This window comes from Drosophila sulfurigaster, chromosome 2R, assembly GCF_023558435.1.
Source record: "Drosophila sulfurigaster albostrigata strain 15112-1811.04 chromosome 2R, ASM2355843v2, whole genome shotgun sequence".
Taxonomy (NCBI): domain Eukaryota; kingdom Metazoa; phylum Arthropoda; class Insecta; order Diptera; family Drosophilidae; genus Drosophila; species Drosophila sulfurigaster.
Genome location: NC_084882.1, coordinates 20666020 through 20685161, shown reverse-complemented (window position 1 = coordinate 20685161; position 19142 = coordinate 20666020). Strand labels below are relative to the sequence as shown.

At 37.7% G+C, this 19142-nt stretch overlaps 4 protein-coding genes and 1 long non-coding RNA gene across 32 annotated transcripts in view; 3 read left to right on the top strand and 2 right to left on the bottom strand.

Annotated features, from left to right (window-relative positions):
* Positions 1–6000, top strand: part of LOC133838723 (tropomyosin-2) — a 29118-nt gene extending 23118 nt beyond the window's left edge. For 10 of the 27 annotated variants that reach the window (XM_062269936.1, XM_062269935.1, XM_062269920.1 and 7 more), the window contains 3 exons: positions 94–163; positions 3448–4634; positions 4804–5193. In XM_062269936.1, coding sequence (XP_062125920.1) covers positions 94–163; positions 3448–4196 — 819 coding nt within the window. In that variant the 3' untranslated portion in view covers positions 4197–4634; positions 4804–5193. Of the gene's footprint in view, positions 1–93; positions 164–677; positions 1160–2388; positions 3221–3447; positions 4635–4803; positions 5194–5245 lie in introns of those variants that run through there. The other 17 variants (XM_062269943.1, XM_062269932.1, XM_062269931.1 and 14 more) reach the window with 4 other exon arrangements.
* A 1847-nt stretch (positions 6001–7847) lies between these two features.
* On the top strand, positions 7848–12652 carry LOC133836589 (tropomyosin-2). 2 transcript variants are annotated; one of them, XM_062267168.1, is made up of 4 exons: positions 7848–7952; positions 10065–10711; positions 10772–10949; positions 12372–12652. In XM_062267168.1, exons 2-4 carry the CDS (start codon positions 10118–10120, stop codon positions 12452–12454), a joined length of 855 nt encoding a protein of 284 aa, XP_062123152.1. In that variant the 5' UTR covers positions 7848–7952; positions 10065–10117; the 3' UTR covers positions 12455–12652. The 2 variants fall into 2 exon arrangements, with proteins under 2 accessions (XP_062123152.1, XP_062123153.1); XM_062267169.1 differs by lacking the exon at positions 12372–12652 and adding an exon at positions 11275–11441.
* LOC133836590 (uncharacterized) lies at positions 12554–13469 on the bottom strand. The gene is made up of 2 exons (XR_009893748.1): positions 13237–13469; positions 12554–13203 (listed from the first exon to the last, which is right to left on the bottom strand). It is a non-coding gene; the product is annotated as an uncharacterized LOC133836590 (long non-coding RNA).
* Positions 13470–14933: 1464 nt separating this feature from the next.
* Positions 14934–17027, top strand: LOC133837105 (myb-like protein I). The gene is made up of 5 exons (XM_062267764.1): positions 14934–15295; positions 15359–15714; positions 15746–15910; positions 15942–15954; positions 16301–17027. The coding sequence occupies exons 1-5, from the start codon at positions 15051–15053 to the stop codon at positions 16920–16922; spliced, it is 1401 nt and encodes a 466-aa protein (XP_062123748.1). The 5' UTR covers positions 14934–15050; the 3' UTR covers positions 16923–17027.
* Positions 17028–17075: 48 nt separating this feature from the next.
* Positions 17076–18956, bottom strand: LOC133837104 (uncharacterized). Its single transcript, XM_062267763.1, is given in 3 exon segments — positions 17076–18480; positions 18482–18595; positions 18597–18956. Coding segments are annotated over 3 exon segments (1467 nt in total). The 5' UTR covers positions 18810–18956; the 3' UTR covers positions 17076–17340.
* Positions 18957–19142: the final 186 nt, after the last annotated feature.

The window sequence follows — 19142 nt, the reverse complement described above, 5'->3', positions numbered from 1 at the left end:
CATGTTGGGCATTACGAAAGTTTGTCCACGATGCATTTTTGCAAACTTTACTAACATATTACTTTTTAATTCTTCTGTTTCCCAACACTTAAGGCTGAGGCTCGTGCTGAATTCGCTGAACGTTCCGTTCAGAAATTGCAGAAGGAAGTCGACAGGCTCGAAGGTATGTCCGTTAAAGAATATTTGCGTATAACATTACGGTTATAATTGAATTCAATTAGCAAGCGATAGTACAAATTTATAATTTCATTTTATAATGTAGCAGTATTTTTGAAATGAAGTACAAAAATATTAAAGTTGTAGTTATTTTCAGTTCAGAATTTTTACTTTATTATAAAAACTATTTTCGTAAGTTTAAGTAGGCGCAAAATTATGTTCCTTATTCTCTCTAAACTCCAATTCCAAATGTTAGTCATGTTTTAATTAAATTTTTTTTTTTTTTACCCAAATCTATAAATAATTACATGTATATTTTTTATGTTTTATTTTTCATATGATTTTGTTCGTTGTGCTTAACCAAATCAATTTACAACTTGTGTGCCGCTTTGTACACTCCCCGCCCGCCTGCGCCCGCCAACGCCCCAATGTTTATTGTTTTGCTATACATATTTAAAACGCATGCCACACACGTTTGTGATTTTTATGATACGCCACATATATATAAAAATGAAACGCAGACGACTTGTTGAACGAGCGCGCTAAGAACAAACTGCTGCAGGAGGAAATGGAAGCCACTTTACATGATATACAGAACATGTAAACATCTAATTTGCGCTTATGTAAATTAACTAAACTGCCTGCTTTGACGTCAAATACAGAAAAACTGGCGCTTTCCATATTATAATAATAGAAACACACACACCCACACAAAACACATACATACACACACACACACGCATACACTAAGACGCCGACTTACACTGAGAAACACAGGACAACGTCAAGTGTCTTCCAATGCAGATAGAAGAATCGCGAGTGTAACGCCAATTTTGAGAAACTCTAAATGAAAAAAAAAAACACATTAATTATTAAGCGTTTAACTCAAAGAAAAGCAGACAAGATAAAAAAAAAAACAAAACTAAAATGAAACTATTTCGATAAAATCAAAAGACAAAGCAAAAACACAACAAAACAAAAGAAAAGAAAAAAAAAGAAGAAATTGTTCTCTTGTAGCAAGCGCATTCCAAAATTAACCCAACGCACATAACATTCACATTTGTATGCAGTTCAGTGCAGTGCAATGCAAGCAGTGCACTGCTTGCTAGCTGTCAAAATGGCGACACTTTAACACTCGATGCTTTACAACACTGTTGCAATATTTTTTATTTGTTTTTATAACTTTATATTTTCTTGCTTAATTTGCTTTTGCTGCGTTTTTTGTTTTGATATTTTGAATTGAATTATAATATTATATGATGATGATATAGATGACAAAAGACACAACTTGCAAATTATTAGATTATGTGTAATTATTTATACATACATGTATTTTATGTAAAGTAAATGGAAAGATTCTATTTGTATTTTTGTCGCCAGCTTAACTACTGTATTAATTATGCTAATATTTACATTGTTTATACAATTCAAAGTAAAAAGAATTGAATCGTGTTTGCTAAACGTTGTGTAATATTTGCTTACTTATAAGTTGCCACGCCTATTATTTAGACACAAATTCAAAGCAAAAAAAAAACTAAACTAAAACAAAACAAAAATGAATTGAAGACATTGAAAGGGTAAAACGACACCGCAAAATGACACGCACATAGCGCACATCATTCCAATTTCAAGCATTTCATGATTAACATCTCTTTCAACAAATGTATTTTAAATTAAACAAACAAAAAACAAAAACAATACAAATCTAATTAATTTGTTCGCTAATCTGGATGAAATCTAAATGTGTTCTTGCCCCCAAAAGAGGAGAGCAAGCAAAAAGAAGAGGAGCATAACATTAAAATTATAAAGGAGGAAACAATTGATTTATTTACGATTTACATAAAATAATTATTTATATTTTTAATATATACATACATACTATACAAATACAATACAATACCATGCTGCTGCAATTGCACAAATAAAGTATTTTTCAAAAAAAAAAAAAAAATCAACAACAATCGACAGTATCCAAGTGCCACATAAACAACGTGCTAACCTCCGATTATGAAGTGTATCTGTTTCAGCCAATTGTTTGTCGTTGTTATTGTGTCATTGTAATGAACCCAACCCACAATTGGCTACCGTGAAGCTGCGAACTCAGCTCTTTGAAGAGTTAACAACTAGCCATTAACAAAAGTCAGTCGATATTTGCACTAATTTGACTTTTTTGCTCTTAACAACTTTGACACCACCGCCAACTAACCAATGAATCACTTAACCAACCACCAGACGAGATGATCAACGAGAAAGAGACTTATGCAATGGTTAATGACAGCTTGGACTTTACTTTTGTCGAGCTCATGGGCATGCCGCCATTCTATAACGATCGCTATCCCAAACCGCCCACACCCGAATTGACCGAAGAGGAACTGGCCGCCAAACTTGCCGCCGAGTTGCAAGCAGCGGAAGAGGCCGCAGCCGCCGAATTGGCTGCCGCTGCGGCAGCTGAGGCTGCTGGCGAAGAAGGGGCAGCGGTTGAGGGTGGCGTCACCATTGATGCAGCCACAGGAGAACCTGTTGCCGCCGTTGTCGCCGAACCCGTCAAGGAACCGACGCCACCACCACCGCCACCATTTGACTATAATATCGATCTGCCGCCAGAGGGCGCTGAAGTGCCATATGTGAAGAATTTCGAGGTGGGCGATGTATTGCCAGTGCCTGCAGCGGAGGCTGAAGGAGCGGCGCCTGCTGAGGGAGCGGCGCCTGCTGAAGGAGCAGCACCTGCGGAAGGGGCAGCACCTGCGGAAGGAGCAGCACCAGCTGAGGGAGCAGCTCCTGTGGAGGGGGCAGCTCCTGCGGAGGGAGCTGCTCCTGCTGCGGATACAGCGGCTCCACCTGCTGATGCCGCAGCTCCTCCAGCTGAAGCAGACCCTGCTGCTGCTGAAGCTCCCGCAGCTGAAGCGCCGCCTGCCTAAAGCACTGAACACCACCGCCAAGAAGCTGTAAATGATAAATCGAGAATTGTTATCGTCACTGTTCGCATTAGTTTAAATAGATCACCACAAAGGATCTCTCAAAAAAGGATCTCGTTGCTGCATAAACCAAAACACAAAAAAAAATCGTTCAATGTGTTTTCCTCTTCGACGTTTCTTACTAACACGATCCGTCCCGCCCCCCTTTGCCACAGCCCACTAATTAATTAATGTTCTTAAGGAGAACAAGCAGCATTATTAATTTTTAGTTTTCTTAGTTGCGCTTTTGCATCCTTTTCACTCTTTCTATCTTCATGCCTCTCTCTCCCTCTATATATCTTTTGCTGTCGCTATTTATCACTCGTGTGCTTATCAGACGATCTAATCGTTGAAAAAGAACGTTATTGCCTCATCGGCGACAGCCTCGACGAAGCCTTCCTGGACCTCATCAAGGGCCTCGAGCCATTCTGGACAGTGCGCAATCCCAAGCCACCCACGCCCAAGTTGCCCACACCAACTCCCGAGGAACTCGCCGCCATGGAGGAGGCCAGAGCCGCAGCCGAAGCAGCCGCCGCTGCAGCTGCGGCCGAGGCTGGCGAGCAGGGCGCAGAGGGTGCTGCGCAAGTTGTGTTGTCAGAGGATGGTGTGCCTGTGCCCAAGGAGCCGACGCCACCACCAAAGGAGCCAACTCCACCACCACCACCACCGCCGCCATTCGAGTACTCGATCGATTTGCCGCCAGAGGGCGCTGAAGTGCCATTCGTTAAGAACTATGAGCCACCACCACCCGGCTCTGAGCCCGAGCCAGCTGCCGAAGGCGAAGCTGCTGCACCACCCGCCGAGGGAGCTGCACCAGCGGCTGAGGGAGCTGCGCCTGCTGCTGACGGTGCTGCTCCACCGGCTGAGGGAGCTGCCCCACCAGCGGAAGGCGCGGCGCCACCAGCTGAGGGAGCTGCTCCACCGGCAGAGGGAGCTGCACCCGCTGAGGCTGCTGCTGCTGCACCGGCAGCTGAGGCTGCTCCTGAAGCACCAGCGGCTGAGGCAGCTGCGCCAGCGCCTGCAGCTGAAGCACCTGCTGCCGAAGCGGCTGCCGCGCCAGCTGAAGCCGAGGCGCCACCAGCCTAAGCGAAGCGAAACAAAACGAAACGCGATAAACGATAAACTGCAACGATACAACCTTAACGATATGATATATCTCCATTATCGGTCGATCGATCGTTCTGCTGCGCAAGAAAAGACCCACAACAACAACAACAACTGCTACAAAATGCTGCCCCGCTTTCACTTGTACAATCTGAAGCACGTTTTGATAACAGAAAACAGAGAATAATAATAATATTTTTATGACATTTATTAAAACTTAACCGAAGCATTGCAAAAACAAAACACTTGCTGACTGGTTGCTTAATTTTTTTTTTTGTTTTCGTTTTGCCTGTTGCATTTTAATTTTGATTTTGAATTTAACAGCTAGCGGCGCACTGCATTGCCGACCAAAACGCCGCTGTTGCTGCCGCCGTCAAGCAGTGCAATTACTGCTATTTTTATTTTAACTTATTTGATGAGGTAATTATTCAATCAAATGTGATTTGAGTGTTAGTTTTCGTGTTGAGGGTTTTACATATGTCAAATGTTTTTGGTGAAGGATTTATGTTAATTGTTTTTGTCATTTATATTTTCATTTTTATTAATTTGTATTTGTTTTCTTTGTTTATGATTTGATCGACACGAACAGACGACCTTGTTCTGGAGAAGGAGCGTTACAAGGATATTGGCGACGATCTCGATACCGCCTTTGTCGAGCTCATCCTCAAGGAATAAGCACACCATCACACTGCCCGCCCCAAAAAAGAGCCAGCAACAAAATCTATCAACACTTTTATCTCACATTTATCGATATGTTTGTCGTAGCACACTTGTAGGCGCACTGTAATCGTAATCGTTATTGACTTCTGCTTGCAATTTATGATTTCTGTGTAGATCGAATTGATTTGTAGATTAATTGGTGTAAAGCTTTTTCTTTTATTTTATTATGTGACAATCGCATTGTGTATTTGTTTAACTCAAAACAATTTTATTTATCATTTGTATTCAAAGTATGCAATAAAAAGAAAACTATATAAAATTATTTGTATTTTTATTTCTCTAAATGCTTGCTCTACTATTTGCTCTCAAAGATGAGGTGAGCAAAGGTAAGGAGAAGTACAAAACAATTGCCCAGGAGCTGGAATACGCTGATCTCAACAACTATTAAGCCAACAACAACACCAATGAGGATGACGACAACAACAACAAATACAGCCTGAGATTTACAAAATGATATCGATCGCCCCTCGATGTTAATCCACAAAAAAAAAAAAAAAAAACAAAACATTCTACATAAGCATTCCACAATTCAATTTATAACAATAAAGCAAATTTTTAGCAATTATATACTCGACATATATTTTAACAATTAGAGTGAAAACAAATACTGCCTGCATAAATTATAATTAAAAAAGAATTTGAATAAAAATACACTCCCCTTCCAGCTTTAAATACACAGAACAAAAATGCCATCCTTAATTTCCCATTTGTAATATCTATAAATCCCACCAGTCAATGTCTTACAAACATACACATATTAAATAATATTTTGTCAGATTTATTTATAGCAACTTAAAATATATATAGCCCAGAAAAACAGTCAATTTTAATTATTTGTTTATGCTTGCAAATTAGTTGGAAAATAAATGTACCCAAAACGAAAGAAAAAAAATGATAAATATTTCTATGGCCTTTGTATGAAATGAAAATATAAAAATGTACACGTTCATAGCTTTTGTAATTCTGTAACAAACAAATTAAGTATATAACATTACTTCTCAGTTATAAAATGTTTATATTTTTATGACAAATAAATGGGAATCAATTCTTTTGCAAATAAATAAAATGTGGTTTTATTGATTGAAATGGTACTCAAATGATTGGTAAGAATTTTTAATTATTGATGGTTTTAAAATTATTTAATTATAATTAATCAATAACTGATGTTCTTAAAACATTAAGAGTAAATAAACAAAAAAACTGAATAGCATTGATATCGGATAGTTTTCTCCAGAATAGAATAGGGTTTAAAATTATACTTTTAAATTTTTTCAAACCCCTTTCTTTTCGAAGAGGTGCATTTTTGAATTATTTAAATATTTTAGAAAAATTAAAAAAAAAGGAAGACTTCAGTTATATGTATATATGTATGTTGGTAGTCGCTTTAGGGTATTTTTAGGAAATTTAGAAGATTTATGTGCCCAACGCAAAAAAATGTTGATTAGTTCTCAAACATGAAACTTTAAGGTTAGTTACTTAAAATTCAAAGCTTTATAAATAGCTTTAATTCGGAAATATTTCATGGTAAGTTTATAAAAGAACTCTCGTCCTTTTTTGCTGTACTTTTCTATGAAAGAATAGCCTATATAAATACAAGCACCGTGACCAACATTATTGTATTTATATTTTGTCTAAAAATCCTCAAATGTATTCAAACTAAAAAACCAACTAAACTAAAACATAGTTTTGCCAAAAGTAATATTTAAAGATCTGCCGATATGACTAAAATAAATGGACCTTGGACAGTCCATTTTCGACCTTGAGCCGCCAAACTATCAATATTTAGAAATTATGAATTCGTGTTCTTTTCGAAGGGTATTTGCTTTCAATTTTGGTAGAAGATTTTGTTCATTTCAACTAAATTAATTTTATGGAATCCTTTGACGAATTCTTTACTAAATACATGACATTAAACACATACAACAAATCGATTTGCTAGATATATACATTTTTCGTACAGAAATATATCAAAAGTTTTCTTGTAGATTATTTGAATTATCTATAGTCAATCACAAAACTTTCTCAATTAGTATTTAATTTGGTCAACCTAGTTTCAGCATTTCGCTGCAAAACCCTTAAGCTAACTTTTAGCAATCGGATGTTTCATTTCATTTCTTTGTAAAGTAAAGTATTTACATATTAATTAACAAATTTAATTTATATAGGAATATAGATAAGGTACAAGCAGTTGCTTCGTTTATTTGATTGTAAGCTCATAAGAAAATGTATAATACAATTTAAAACTGATTAAAATTTATTAAATGTTTTTCATTTTGTGTATATTCAACAAAATTTTCACGTCACATTTAAATACATTGAAGATATGCTACAACCGTGCGAAACAGAATGAAATATTTCTCAATATTTATTTAATCAAAATAGAATCTCATCTTGTTAGCCATGTTCGCGTCTCTGGCTTCTATCGTGCTATTTTTAGGAGCACTTCTGATGGATACAGATACAGATACAGATACATCTACAAGAGCACACAATGAAAATTAAGAAAGAAACGAAAAAAATCAATTTAAATAAAAAAAAAGAAAAACAAGCTGAAAACGCATAATTTTCACGCCTGTCTGTGAGGCATATGATGAGCATGCAATAAAAGAAAAACGGGAGCAATACCGATAGATATAGAACGGAATGGTTGAGAGCATTTCTCGAGAGCGCACACACACACACACAGATGCAGTTGGACACACATATGTAAATATTTACGTATGCAATGGTATTAGGGAAATTTCGAGGGAAATTTTTTGATCGGGCCATGAAAAGTTGCGAAAGCGCTTTTCCGCTTATATTTTTTAATGGGAAATTTTACGAAATGAAAAATTATTCAATACTGCGTTGGTGTGACCATATCAATGTGTGAGTTTATGCGTGTGTGTATGTGTTTGTATCTGTGTGTGCTGTGTGCGCCTTGCGTTATTTCTTGGGGTCGCTTTCTCGGGACAGCGACTTGGTCAGCATCAGTGTTCTCGGGGTTTCGACAGCGTATAGTGTGTTTGAAACGCTAAGGTTAGTTACGGCTGCTGCTGCCAGGATTTTGCATTGGGAATATTACACAAAAAAATTGTTGGAAAAATATCACAAAATATTTGAACTGATTTCTAACAAATCTGCGTTAATTATTAAAATACAAAATTAATATAATCGCAAAAAAGAGTTTGGTAAAAAATTAAATAAATGAAATAAGTGTTAAAAGTGCATGCAAATTGCATTCGATTAAAGAAAAACTAATGAAAAATGAATATATATATACTACATATATAAAATACCTGTTTAAAAAAATTATTAAATGTGCATATGTATGTGTCTATAAATAAATATGAAGAGCAATATTTGGAAAAATATTAAAAATAAAAACTTAACGATCGATGATTAAAAATAAATGATAATTAATAAACTCTTTAAAAAAGTGCCAGCGAAAATAATGAAGAGGTGCAGAAAGGATCATGAGAGTGAATTGGATATTCAGTTTCTTGAAATTGAATTCCGAGAATTGCGAAATATCACTTGAAATTTATGATGCCTTTCGGACGTTGTGAGAAATTCACTTATAAGGAATTTTGTAACTAAATCTCACAGAAATATGTGTGTATGAGTGAAAATTTGCACACACACACACATTCATATATACATATATATGCGAAAAGCTACACACAGACACACACATATGCACATTAATGAAGCTACGCACAATTTTTACACACAGACACAGAAAAAGCTGCTCGCAAGCAATTTTTGTATTCTATAAAATTAACTGCAGACAGACACCTGCCTGTCTACAGATACAGATACATACAGACACAGATACATACACTCTCACAGATACTCGCAGAAACAACTTTAAAGATTTTATTTTTAACTCTACTTGAAACTTAGACGTAAAAGCTTTTCTCGTTGAGCTTTCATGATCTCATGATCTCACGAACATTTTGCTTGCTCGCTGTTGGTAATTCATCCTTGAGTTTGTTTTTGGCTATATGTCAGAATTGCTCGAAAATTATTAGAGAGGCCGAAGTAGAGAAATATTTACACACACTCAGATATTTATATACCATATATAAATGGCTATACTATATAGTAGTCATAGGTGTTTCAGGCATATCCGCAACCCACACAAAATTTATGACTGCCTCTGAAGGCCAGAGCTATAATGAAAATGTACTTATCGATTATATTGCAACTATTTCCAACTAAAAATTAATATATTATATTCTTGAGAATATATTTGATTTATAATGGTATTTCCTGGTTGCATCCATAAAATACAATTCTTCTCACCTAGACAATTATATATCTACGGCTTCTTATCGCTGAGATTGAGACCCCCTAGATACAACATAAATGACTTTGTCCCACTTTTCACGATACACACACCAAAAACACCCACACACGATCTGACCCCAAAAAAGAAATGAGCTGAGAATTTCTACAAATTGCACACACACATGAAAATATATATACATGTGTTTGTGTGTGTGTTAATAATGGAAACTCTAGAATTACAGATCAGGCAAAAAATGTCCAAAAAACGACAGCGCCAGCGATGTGTGTATGTATGGGGACTGGATATGCTCAGAGGCGCAGGCAAAAGCATATCAAGTTTATTTTTAAATTCTACAACAAATAAATGCCCAATGAAGAATAGAAAGAGATAGCCAGAGAGTAAGGGGGAGGAGAGAGAGATAGAGAAATATATAGACCAAGAATACCGTCAGTTTTATAGTGGGCGTATTTGAAACAGAAAATTACGTTAGATTTTTATAAATGTTTCGACAAAGCGAAATATGTTTACAATTAGCTTTCAATATATCTGTGCACATGCATATACATATACATATATATATATATATACATACTATGGATATATATCTATTTGTGCCGAATTGAAGGCAATGTCTGAAGTAAACAGATTTCATATAAAGTGCATTTTTATGAGCTGCGAGAAACATTTCAAATAAAAAAAATCAAAGGCTGTTGCTTGAAAAAGTGCAGAGCCGCTTGACTAGATACATATAGTATTTTATATATAATATATAAATAATACTGGAAAAGGGGTACACAACTTATTATAAAATGTAATAAAAAGGTATTCTAAATAATATTTTATCTCCTTCTTTGCAGTGCCTTTTTCCAGTTTTCTTCCCTCCTAAGCGAACAACAAAAACACAAACACCATGGACGCCATCAAGAAGAAGATGCAAGCGATGAAGCTTGAGAAGGATAATGCCATCGACAAGGCAGATACCTGCGAGAATCAAGCTAAGGATGCCAACTCCCGCGCCGACAAACTCAATGAGGAGGTGCGCGATTTGGAGAAGAAATTCGTTCAGGTTGAGGTCGATTTGGTCACCGCCAAGGAGCAGCTGGAGAAGGCCAACACCGAATTGGAAGAGAAGGAGAAACTGTTGACCTCCACGGAGTCCGAGGTTGCCACCTTGAACCGTAAGGTCCAACAGATTGAGGAGGATTTGGAGAAATCTGAGGAGCGCTCAACCACCGCACAACAGAAGCTGTTGGAGGCCACACAATCGGCCGATGAGAACAACCGTATGTGCAAAGTATTGGAGAACCGTTCCCAGCAGGATGAGGAGCGTATGGATCAGTTGACCAACCAATTGAAGGAAGCCCGTATGTTGGCTGAGGATGCTGATACCAAGTCCGATGAAGTGTCCCGCAAGCTGGCCTTCGTTGAAGACGAGCTCGAAGTTGCTGAGGATCGTGTCCGCTCCGGTGAATCCAAGATCATGGAGCTGGAGGAAGAATTGAAGGTACCTTGCATAGCAATCAAAATAAATTCGCTGAATCTATCGATGTAATCTTGGTCATAGGTTGTCGGTAACTCCCTGAAATCTCTGGAAGTGTCAGAGGAGAAGGCCAACCAGCGCGTTGAGGAATTCAAGCGCGAGATGAAGACCTTGTCCGTCAAATTGAAGGAAGCCGAACAGCGCGCCGAGCACGCCGAGAAGCAAGTGAAGCGCCTGCAGAAGGAAGTCGACAGGCTAGAAGGTATTTTCGTTTATCATAACTCCTTCCATATTCTGATTCTATTAACACTCAAAAGACCTAAAAAGTGCTCCAATGTGAAGCCTGAGCACCATATAGTATATAGTACACATCTATACGATATATAAATATCGCATTGACTTCAAGTTTCCCAAAAACTCAATGCAGCTTCAACTAATGCGTACAGTATACGTATACGTAATGATGCGTATACTTAATATCTACATTGTACATATGTTGATTACTTAACTGACACTGCTTTCATTAATGATGTAATATAAATTTAATCTATATATATATAAAAACAAACAACAAATGCTTTTTGCAGACCGTCTCTTCCATGAGAAAGAAAAATACAAAGCAATCTGCGACGATTTGGACCAGACATTTGCTGAACTTACTGGATATTAAAAAAACCAAAAACAAAAAAACCGAAAAAAGAACAAACACACAACAAAACAATTCCCAATACTTACAGACATACATACAAATACATATACGTTGCACACATACAGATACAGATACAAATACATACATACAAATGTATTCCCAGTTTCCTAGCAGAATTCATATTTGCGCCCTTGCCCCCTAACTCTCTTGACACTGTGCAGATTGTTCACCATGATCTACACTGTAAATAATGTGTTTAGTCTTGCTTTAAAATGTGGTTATAACCCAGCTCCCTATACACTGTAAAAATAAGTCCAGACCAAAAGTTCCACTATCAAAAAAAAAAAAAAATATTCTAAAATGCCAACTGTAGTTATTTATGCTTTCGATAAACCAGGTGATTTCCAATTATTTTATATATATTTATATGTATTTGTTTTACAAAAGAAATAAGAAATGAATTTCTGTTTAGTGTTTAATGTGGCATGTTCAATTTGTCTCTTTGCCTACCCAGAAAAACAACAAGCCCACTTTTGATTCTCTCTGCAGTTCCTCTGCTGCATTCATTATACAATATCACATTTATTTATTTACTTGGCAGTTCGGTTGGCTTTCGCCAAAATGCTACGAGTACAATATCTCTATGACAGATGTTGAATATACACAATGTAGTTCAATTTTTGGTCACAAAACACAGCTCATCATTTGCTCATTATTTTTACAGTCTTCGAAAAGAATTTTCCTTCCCTCCGACTTACCCGACACGCAATTCTTATTTACCAATAATAATACTAAAGCAAATATCTAGAAATAGAAATGACAAACGCTTGGCAAAACAGCGCCCCACTAATTGTTATATTAACAAATAGTATTTGGTATTTCTCACAGTGTATTGCCACGATTAATGGCACAGTGGCACCATACTTATGTGTTCTCTGTTTAAAATCAATGTTGCATTTTGTATTTGTTTATTTTTTTTTTGTGCCCTTGATATGTGATATATATATTAATGCGTGATTATCGTTAATTCCATAGACGAGCTGGGCATCAACAAGGACAGATACAAGTCTCTTGCCGACGAGATGGACTCCACATTCGCCGAATTGGCTGGCTATTAAGCGTGGCACTGAGCGGAGCCTCTGGAACGATGGACGAAGAGAAGATCAGAAGAAGAAGAAGAACTCAATTAAATGTAAACGAATATCATCTCAAGATCATTTTGCAAATCTAAAAAACAATACCAAGAACAACATCCATTGTGTATATCTTTAAACAAAAATCTATTTCTAAATAAATAAATAACACCAACAACTAGATCGACAACAGCAACAACAACAAGCGCATGATCGATGGATATGGAAATAGAAGTGTAGGATTCTTCACATCCACAAACTAATTTAACTCAATTGTTTAACACTTTAAATGCAACAAAATAAGTAGCTACTGAATTCAACAATAATTCTTTTTTTTGTATTTTTAAAGTCATGTTTAAAAATATTAAGAACTTGATCATGAAACACATTCAACGTACTTCAGTTTAGAGAGAAACAAGAAATAAATACGAGAGACACTCACAGAGATAGAGAAATAGAGATAGAGAGAGAAAGAGAGCTAAATATGTATCTATGCTGTTAAGTACTTATGATGGTTAAAATTTTCAAATTTTATAATATATTTAAAAACAACAAAAAAACACACACACAAAGAAAATATGAAAAAAAAAGTATAAAAATTTATAAAAAAGATTTCCAAAAAAAAAAATTATATGTTGATGTTTGCTTTGATGAGAATTGCGCTACTTATTTCTTTGCATGGTACAGAAAGGTCTTACAATCTTTCTCATAAGTATTTGCAACTGCTGATGAATCTGAAATGATGTGAATACAAATTTCTGTTTAACTTTTTTGGCACATCTTTGTGCAGATATGAATTATAATTTTGTGGAATGTTTCAGATGGGTTTGTATATATGTATATTTTATTATGAAAAGCTGATCCATTGGAGAGATTGCACGTGTGACTCTTATTGCATTATAATAATATTTTAAAATATCGAAAAAATACAAATGTTTTATGTGAATTTTAAAATATTTCCGCTTGCCTTGTGATGAAGCTAAAAATATTGTGTTCAACAAATTCATCCGAATTGACTCGAATATGCAAAGCATACACGTATTCAGCTTTCGGGAAAACCCCTCAAGACCGCAGCAAATATCCGAAACTTACAAATGCGTCATCAAACGAGGCGCAAGAGCGACTCATAAACGAGATGTGAAGAGACCTTCATTGCAACATCTTTTGCCCAGTGTGGCAGTCACAATAATTCATAACGAAAGTCAATGTTTGATTCGTAACCCACAGAAAAATCCATTTGGTACATTTTGAGAGCACTACCAATCATCAATCGAGTGAGTGGGCAGAGAGCGAAACACGTTCCACGACCATTTCATTGTTGATTATAATCAAAGACCCCCCGTTCCCAAAAGCTATCAATGAGCGGCGAATCACTTCAACGAAATGAACACATAAATTGAGCTTTAATTAAATGCAAACGTGGCGCCAAAATGTTAATTTCCCTTTCTTTATATTATATTAATTTTCATAGTAATTAAACCTGATTAGCGCAAATGTCTTAGAGTGTTTATTACTTTGATTTATCTGAAGACACTGCATGAATTAGCAATAGATTATAGGCCTGAAAGCGTTGATTTACTTTGATTTATCTCAAGACACTATGGGGAATATTTTCGTATTATTCTGATATATGAATTAGATGGAAAAGGAAATGTAATTTTTAAAAGTTAAGAACAAAAATGTGATTAAAATTAAATAGGAAATAGTTTTCAGAAACATCGCTGAAAATGCAGTCACTATAAAAATGTATTTGAAAGACAGAAATAAAAATGAATAGATTCTTTATAATTATTCAACTACTTTTAAAATCAACACAAATTAGTTTAAAAATTATTTACTTTGGAATCATAAATTCATTATTGTATTTAACAGATACTTTTGAATATTATCTCTCTTAGACGGCTGAGAAAATGTTTATTGGCATTATTCAATTTTGTTATTATTTTCTCATTACTTAGCGTTTAAAATAAATTTTAAAAGAGAAACATAACTTTAATTGTTAAAATGACGTCGTTGATCGCATATAAACAGTCTCCACTGGTAGCAAGTTTCAATTGCAATGATTGCCAATTGTTAACCAGCCAATATTATTGATATTTTACAGGTTAAAAATACATATATACATTTGCGTTAATGATGTAAAACTTTTTGTGTGTTAACAATTAACCTCGAGTTGACAATATTAAGAGGCATAATGAGTTTGACAATGTGTAAACAACCAACTCAAAAAATAAAGTCGCGACATCTAAAGACACGAAGTGAACTAACCAAGCCCAAGTCAAACCGAGGCAAACAAAAACCCAATGACTTACATTCGGAGAAAGTGAAATTTTTTTGCATTTCTCGTAAGCAGGTAAGGCAGGCAGCAACGACAACAGCGACAACAACAGCAACAAGCCATGGCCATGGTCATGACAGCAGCAGCTCGACAGCGCCCCAAACCACATACAGCTCCAATTGAGTCTCGGTGTCGAAGACAGTCTCAGTCGCAGTTTGAATCTCGATGCGGGCGCAACTTGTTGAAATCGAAAGTGAACCTAGAGTTAATATTGTTGTATTGTAGCTTAGTCTCAAGTTGTCTATGAGTGGAATATTAAAAGAGTGTGTCGAAGAGTGGAAAAGGCATTCATTACATGTCGCGATGTCATCGGCCGCTAAGGAAACAATAAAGTGCCGTCGTCGTGCATTACTGAAGCTATTAACTCTGGGCCTGCTGTGCCTTGGATTATGCAATGCAGCTGCTGCAGACGGTGAAACTATGCAAAAATACGCAAATGAATCAGAGGCACCGAATTGGTCGCAATTTCTCGAAGATTATGTGTTAAGGTGTGTATTTTGTAAGTCAATGCCAAATGTGGAATTAGTGAGCTTAATTTGTTTGCTTTGCAGCCAAAGCAGCAGTCACCGCATGTCCAAAGATCTGGGCTATATGGATGGCCCAATTAATTATCACTCCTCAGCGTACAAAAGACCCGGTAACAATATTTATATTACTCGACGCATTGGCGAGGCTGTCGAGCTGGAGCCGCATTTGCGTACGCCTGTGGAAAGTCAGAGCCCGATTGTTAATCCTCAGTTCCGTCCCATGACCAACCAAATGTTGCACCAACAACAACAACAACAGCAGCAGCAGCAACATCAACAACTGCAGCAGCAGCAACAACAGCAGCAACAGCGACAGCAACCCGGTTTCTTGCAACAACTCTTTGGCTTTGGTGGGTCCAGCAGTGGCGGTGTAAGCTCCAGCGGCAGTGGACCATCAGGTCCCCCCTCAAGCGCACTTGCGTCCGGTGCCACTGCAGCAAGCACCCGCACACTCACAGCAGCAACAGCAGCAGCAGCAACACTTGGCCCACGGCAGTCCACCGAACACATTCCGGGCCGTGTCCGAAAACGATTTGTATCTGCTTGGAGCCATCGAAAAGCTGGTCTATCGCGTTGGTAAGCAAACAAGTGGGCAATTAATCAGAAGATCACTTGAAGATGTCATTAAACAAATAGTTGAGAAGTAATATCTAGACATTTTTAATTATATTAGCTGTGATACCTACAATATATACATTTTTTTGGATGATACCTTTAAGATATATCTAACCCATCTAATTAGATGGGAAAGGAAATTTCAAATTCTAGATACTAATTTGTTTTTAGAAAGGAAAATTATCAGTTTTGAAGATTTGTATGATATTTAAAATAATAATGTTCAAGAAGAATAATTTTACAAATCGTATTTATATAAAGTTAAATAATAAGTTTCTAAAAAATTACTCCACGTATACATCTTAAATAAATCTTTCTAAATCATTTTAAATTTTAGATTATTTGGGAAAGTCGTGTGCGCCGCACGGAGCAGTTGATCTACTATCTGATGGCCGGCAACAATCAGAAGGAAGTGAAGGATCCATGCCCTACCAATTTTACGCGCATCAGCGACAATTGCTACTACATCAACAGTCAGCAGCAGGTGAACTGGAAGACGGCCAACACGGCATGCAAAGGGCTCTCTGCGCACCTGGCAGAGTTCGAAAAGGTCTCTGAGAATGAGGAGATCATGGCCTATTTGCTTAATCAGCCAGCTCACCGAGGTCGTGACTATTGGCTGGGTGGACTTAACCCAGGACTGTTGTGGATCTGGTCGAATTCCGCCAAGCCCGTGAATCCCAACACAAATCTCACTTCGATAGCCATGTCACAGAAGGGTGAAAACTCAACAGCTGCCAATTTGGTGGACAGCAGCGAGGAATCCACAGATGACAATGATGTGCTCAACAATACAGTACAAATTGAAGGCAAAGGACGTTGTCTCCGACTCAGCTACAATGCTGGCAAACATAGTTATGTATACTATGGTCAGGAGTGCACATCCAGGCACTATTATATCTGTGAGTACGAGGACAAGACACTGGATAATAAAATACAGAAGATAGCGCGTGACCTCAAACTCTTTGATTAATAAAATAGATGTAATGTTGAGTATAAATCTAATCCTATTTATCAATTCCCCAACTTTTGTCATAGACAGTTGCTGTAAATTTTGAATGAATTTATTACTTGTGTTTAACATAAAATATTTAAATATTTATACATATAAATAAAATAATTTATATAACACATATGTTGTTCAAGGGGGCTAGTATAAAGGATACTCTGTTTTTTGTTTTTGCACAGCAAAGCTTGAAGGAATTATGCGAATTAAAACATAGCGAAAAAAAAGAACCAAACAATTTTTTGCCGGCTGAGCCGAACGATCAACTTAGAATAATAACTCAGAAAATGGATTTTTATGTATGCTATAAGCAAGATTGTATACACAGAACAGCTAAGAGATCTTAACTAGCAGCAGACTATCCAGACGACTTGAAGTCGCCCACTTAGTCGGGATACAAGTAGTCCTGCAGTATGTTTTGGAAAGCTATCTTAATTTTGCCACGATCTCGTCCATTCAACTTCTGTATGTCGGGCAACAGACTCATCAGAAACATGGCATCCGAATCCGTCTTGCAGTCACACAATTCAACTGCTCCAGCAGCACTCGCTGCTCCATTGCTGACCTCAAGACGCTGGGCCGGTGTCGACTGATGATGCGAGTGGGAATGCGATCCGTGGAGATGTCGTTGATTAACATAAGCGCTGCTGGGCGTAGCAGCTGCTGCCACACTCGATGGCGTTGGCAACTCAGAGTCCGTGCCACCTATGACAGCCACTGCAGTGCTGCTGTGCGTTGTGGTGCTAACCATGTCCACGGGTTTGCTGCTGAATGTGGGTCGAACAAACGAAACATTCGAATGCGTTTGCATGTTTGCAGCACTGGCAGCTGCAACGGTAGCTGCAGCAGCGGCTACGCCCTGCAGCTCTTGCGAGCGTGAGCGCAAAGCACGTGTCTCCTCGTGATGGTATGTGCGCATCTGTAAACGATTCATGTGCTGCAATCTGCTAGAATTGTTATGCTGCTGATAATGCTGCGGGAAACGCTTCTCGAGTGCCAGCGATGATGAGCTAGATGTGGAACTGATGGGTGCGGATGCCGACACTGCCGTATCGTATATGTTTGGTCGCATTTCATGGTCGTCGTCTCTGTCATGTTCCTCCTCATCCTGATGTGCGTGGTGGAAACGTTGCTCGGCATCTGCTTCAGCTTCCGGCTCATAATCTTCAACTGGCTCTTCGCATTCCGATTTGATGTCATTGTTGTCCAAAGGATGATTCTGGAAACGTGCTCGCTGCTCCTCGTCGATGATCTCATCAAGCTCTGAATTGTTGTGATCGTGCTCATCGAAGTAGTCCAAATAGTTGTCCAGCTGCGGCGGCTGGGGCGACGGCTGTGCCGAGTGTGCTGTGCTGCCCGTGTTCACCTGTGCTGTGGTCGTTGTACTCGCTGCAGTGCAAGTGGTGACAGCTCGTTCTCGCTGCATGCGATTCGAGAGATTACTCAAATGGGCGAGCGCATCCTGGACCTGTGTGCCCAGCGATTTGGGTTGTTGGTGCTTCTTGCGCAAATATGGATGCAAAAAAGAACATACGATCAAAGTAGGACCAACAGGGCGGCACTTTCTCTTCCAAATAATTTGTGTATTCACGTCGAAATGAAATGCGTAAATTGGTCCATTTGGCTAAACTGGCACCGGGGATTTTTCTCCAGCTTCAGATCCACCTCGCGCCAAAAGTTTTCAACGTATGGCCGGCAAAAGTAGTATTTGTGTCTAGGATTATAAATTGCTTCATCCCGCTGCACAATATCGATCAACTTGAAGACTTCTTCGGTCAGCCAGCGAGAGAAATTTGCTGCACTTGAGCAAGTGTTTGTGGACACAAATTGGTTTGTGCTAAAATCACTGGCCATTTTGGAAGAACTGTAGCAACTGGGCGGGGGCGTGTCCAGTTTTGAAGGTTACATCGGGTTATGCTTCAATTTTCCTAAATTTTTACTGCGGTGTTTTTTTTTGCAAAACATTTTATTGTTTTTGCAATCTCGAGTGAATGGCAAAACAGCTGCTTTCGGCTGGCAACTATCGCATGCAATTGCGATATACACGACCACGCACTAACTTCAAATTAAATAATTTACTACATTGTGTATTGTTATATTTATTAAAATAATAACATAAATTGTAGTTTGTTGGGTGCTATTAACTAATCAATAGAAATTCGCCATATGGAAAAAAAATTATCAAAA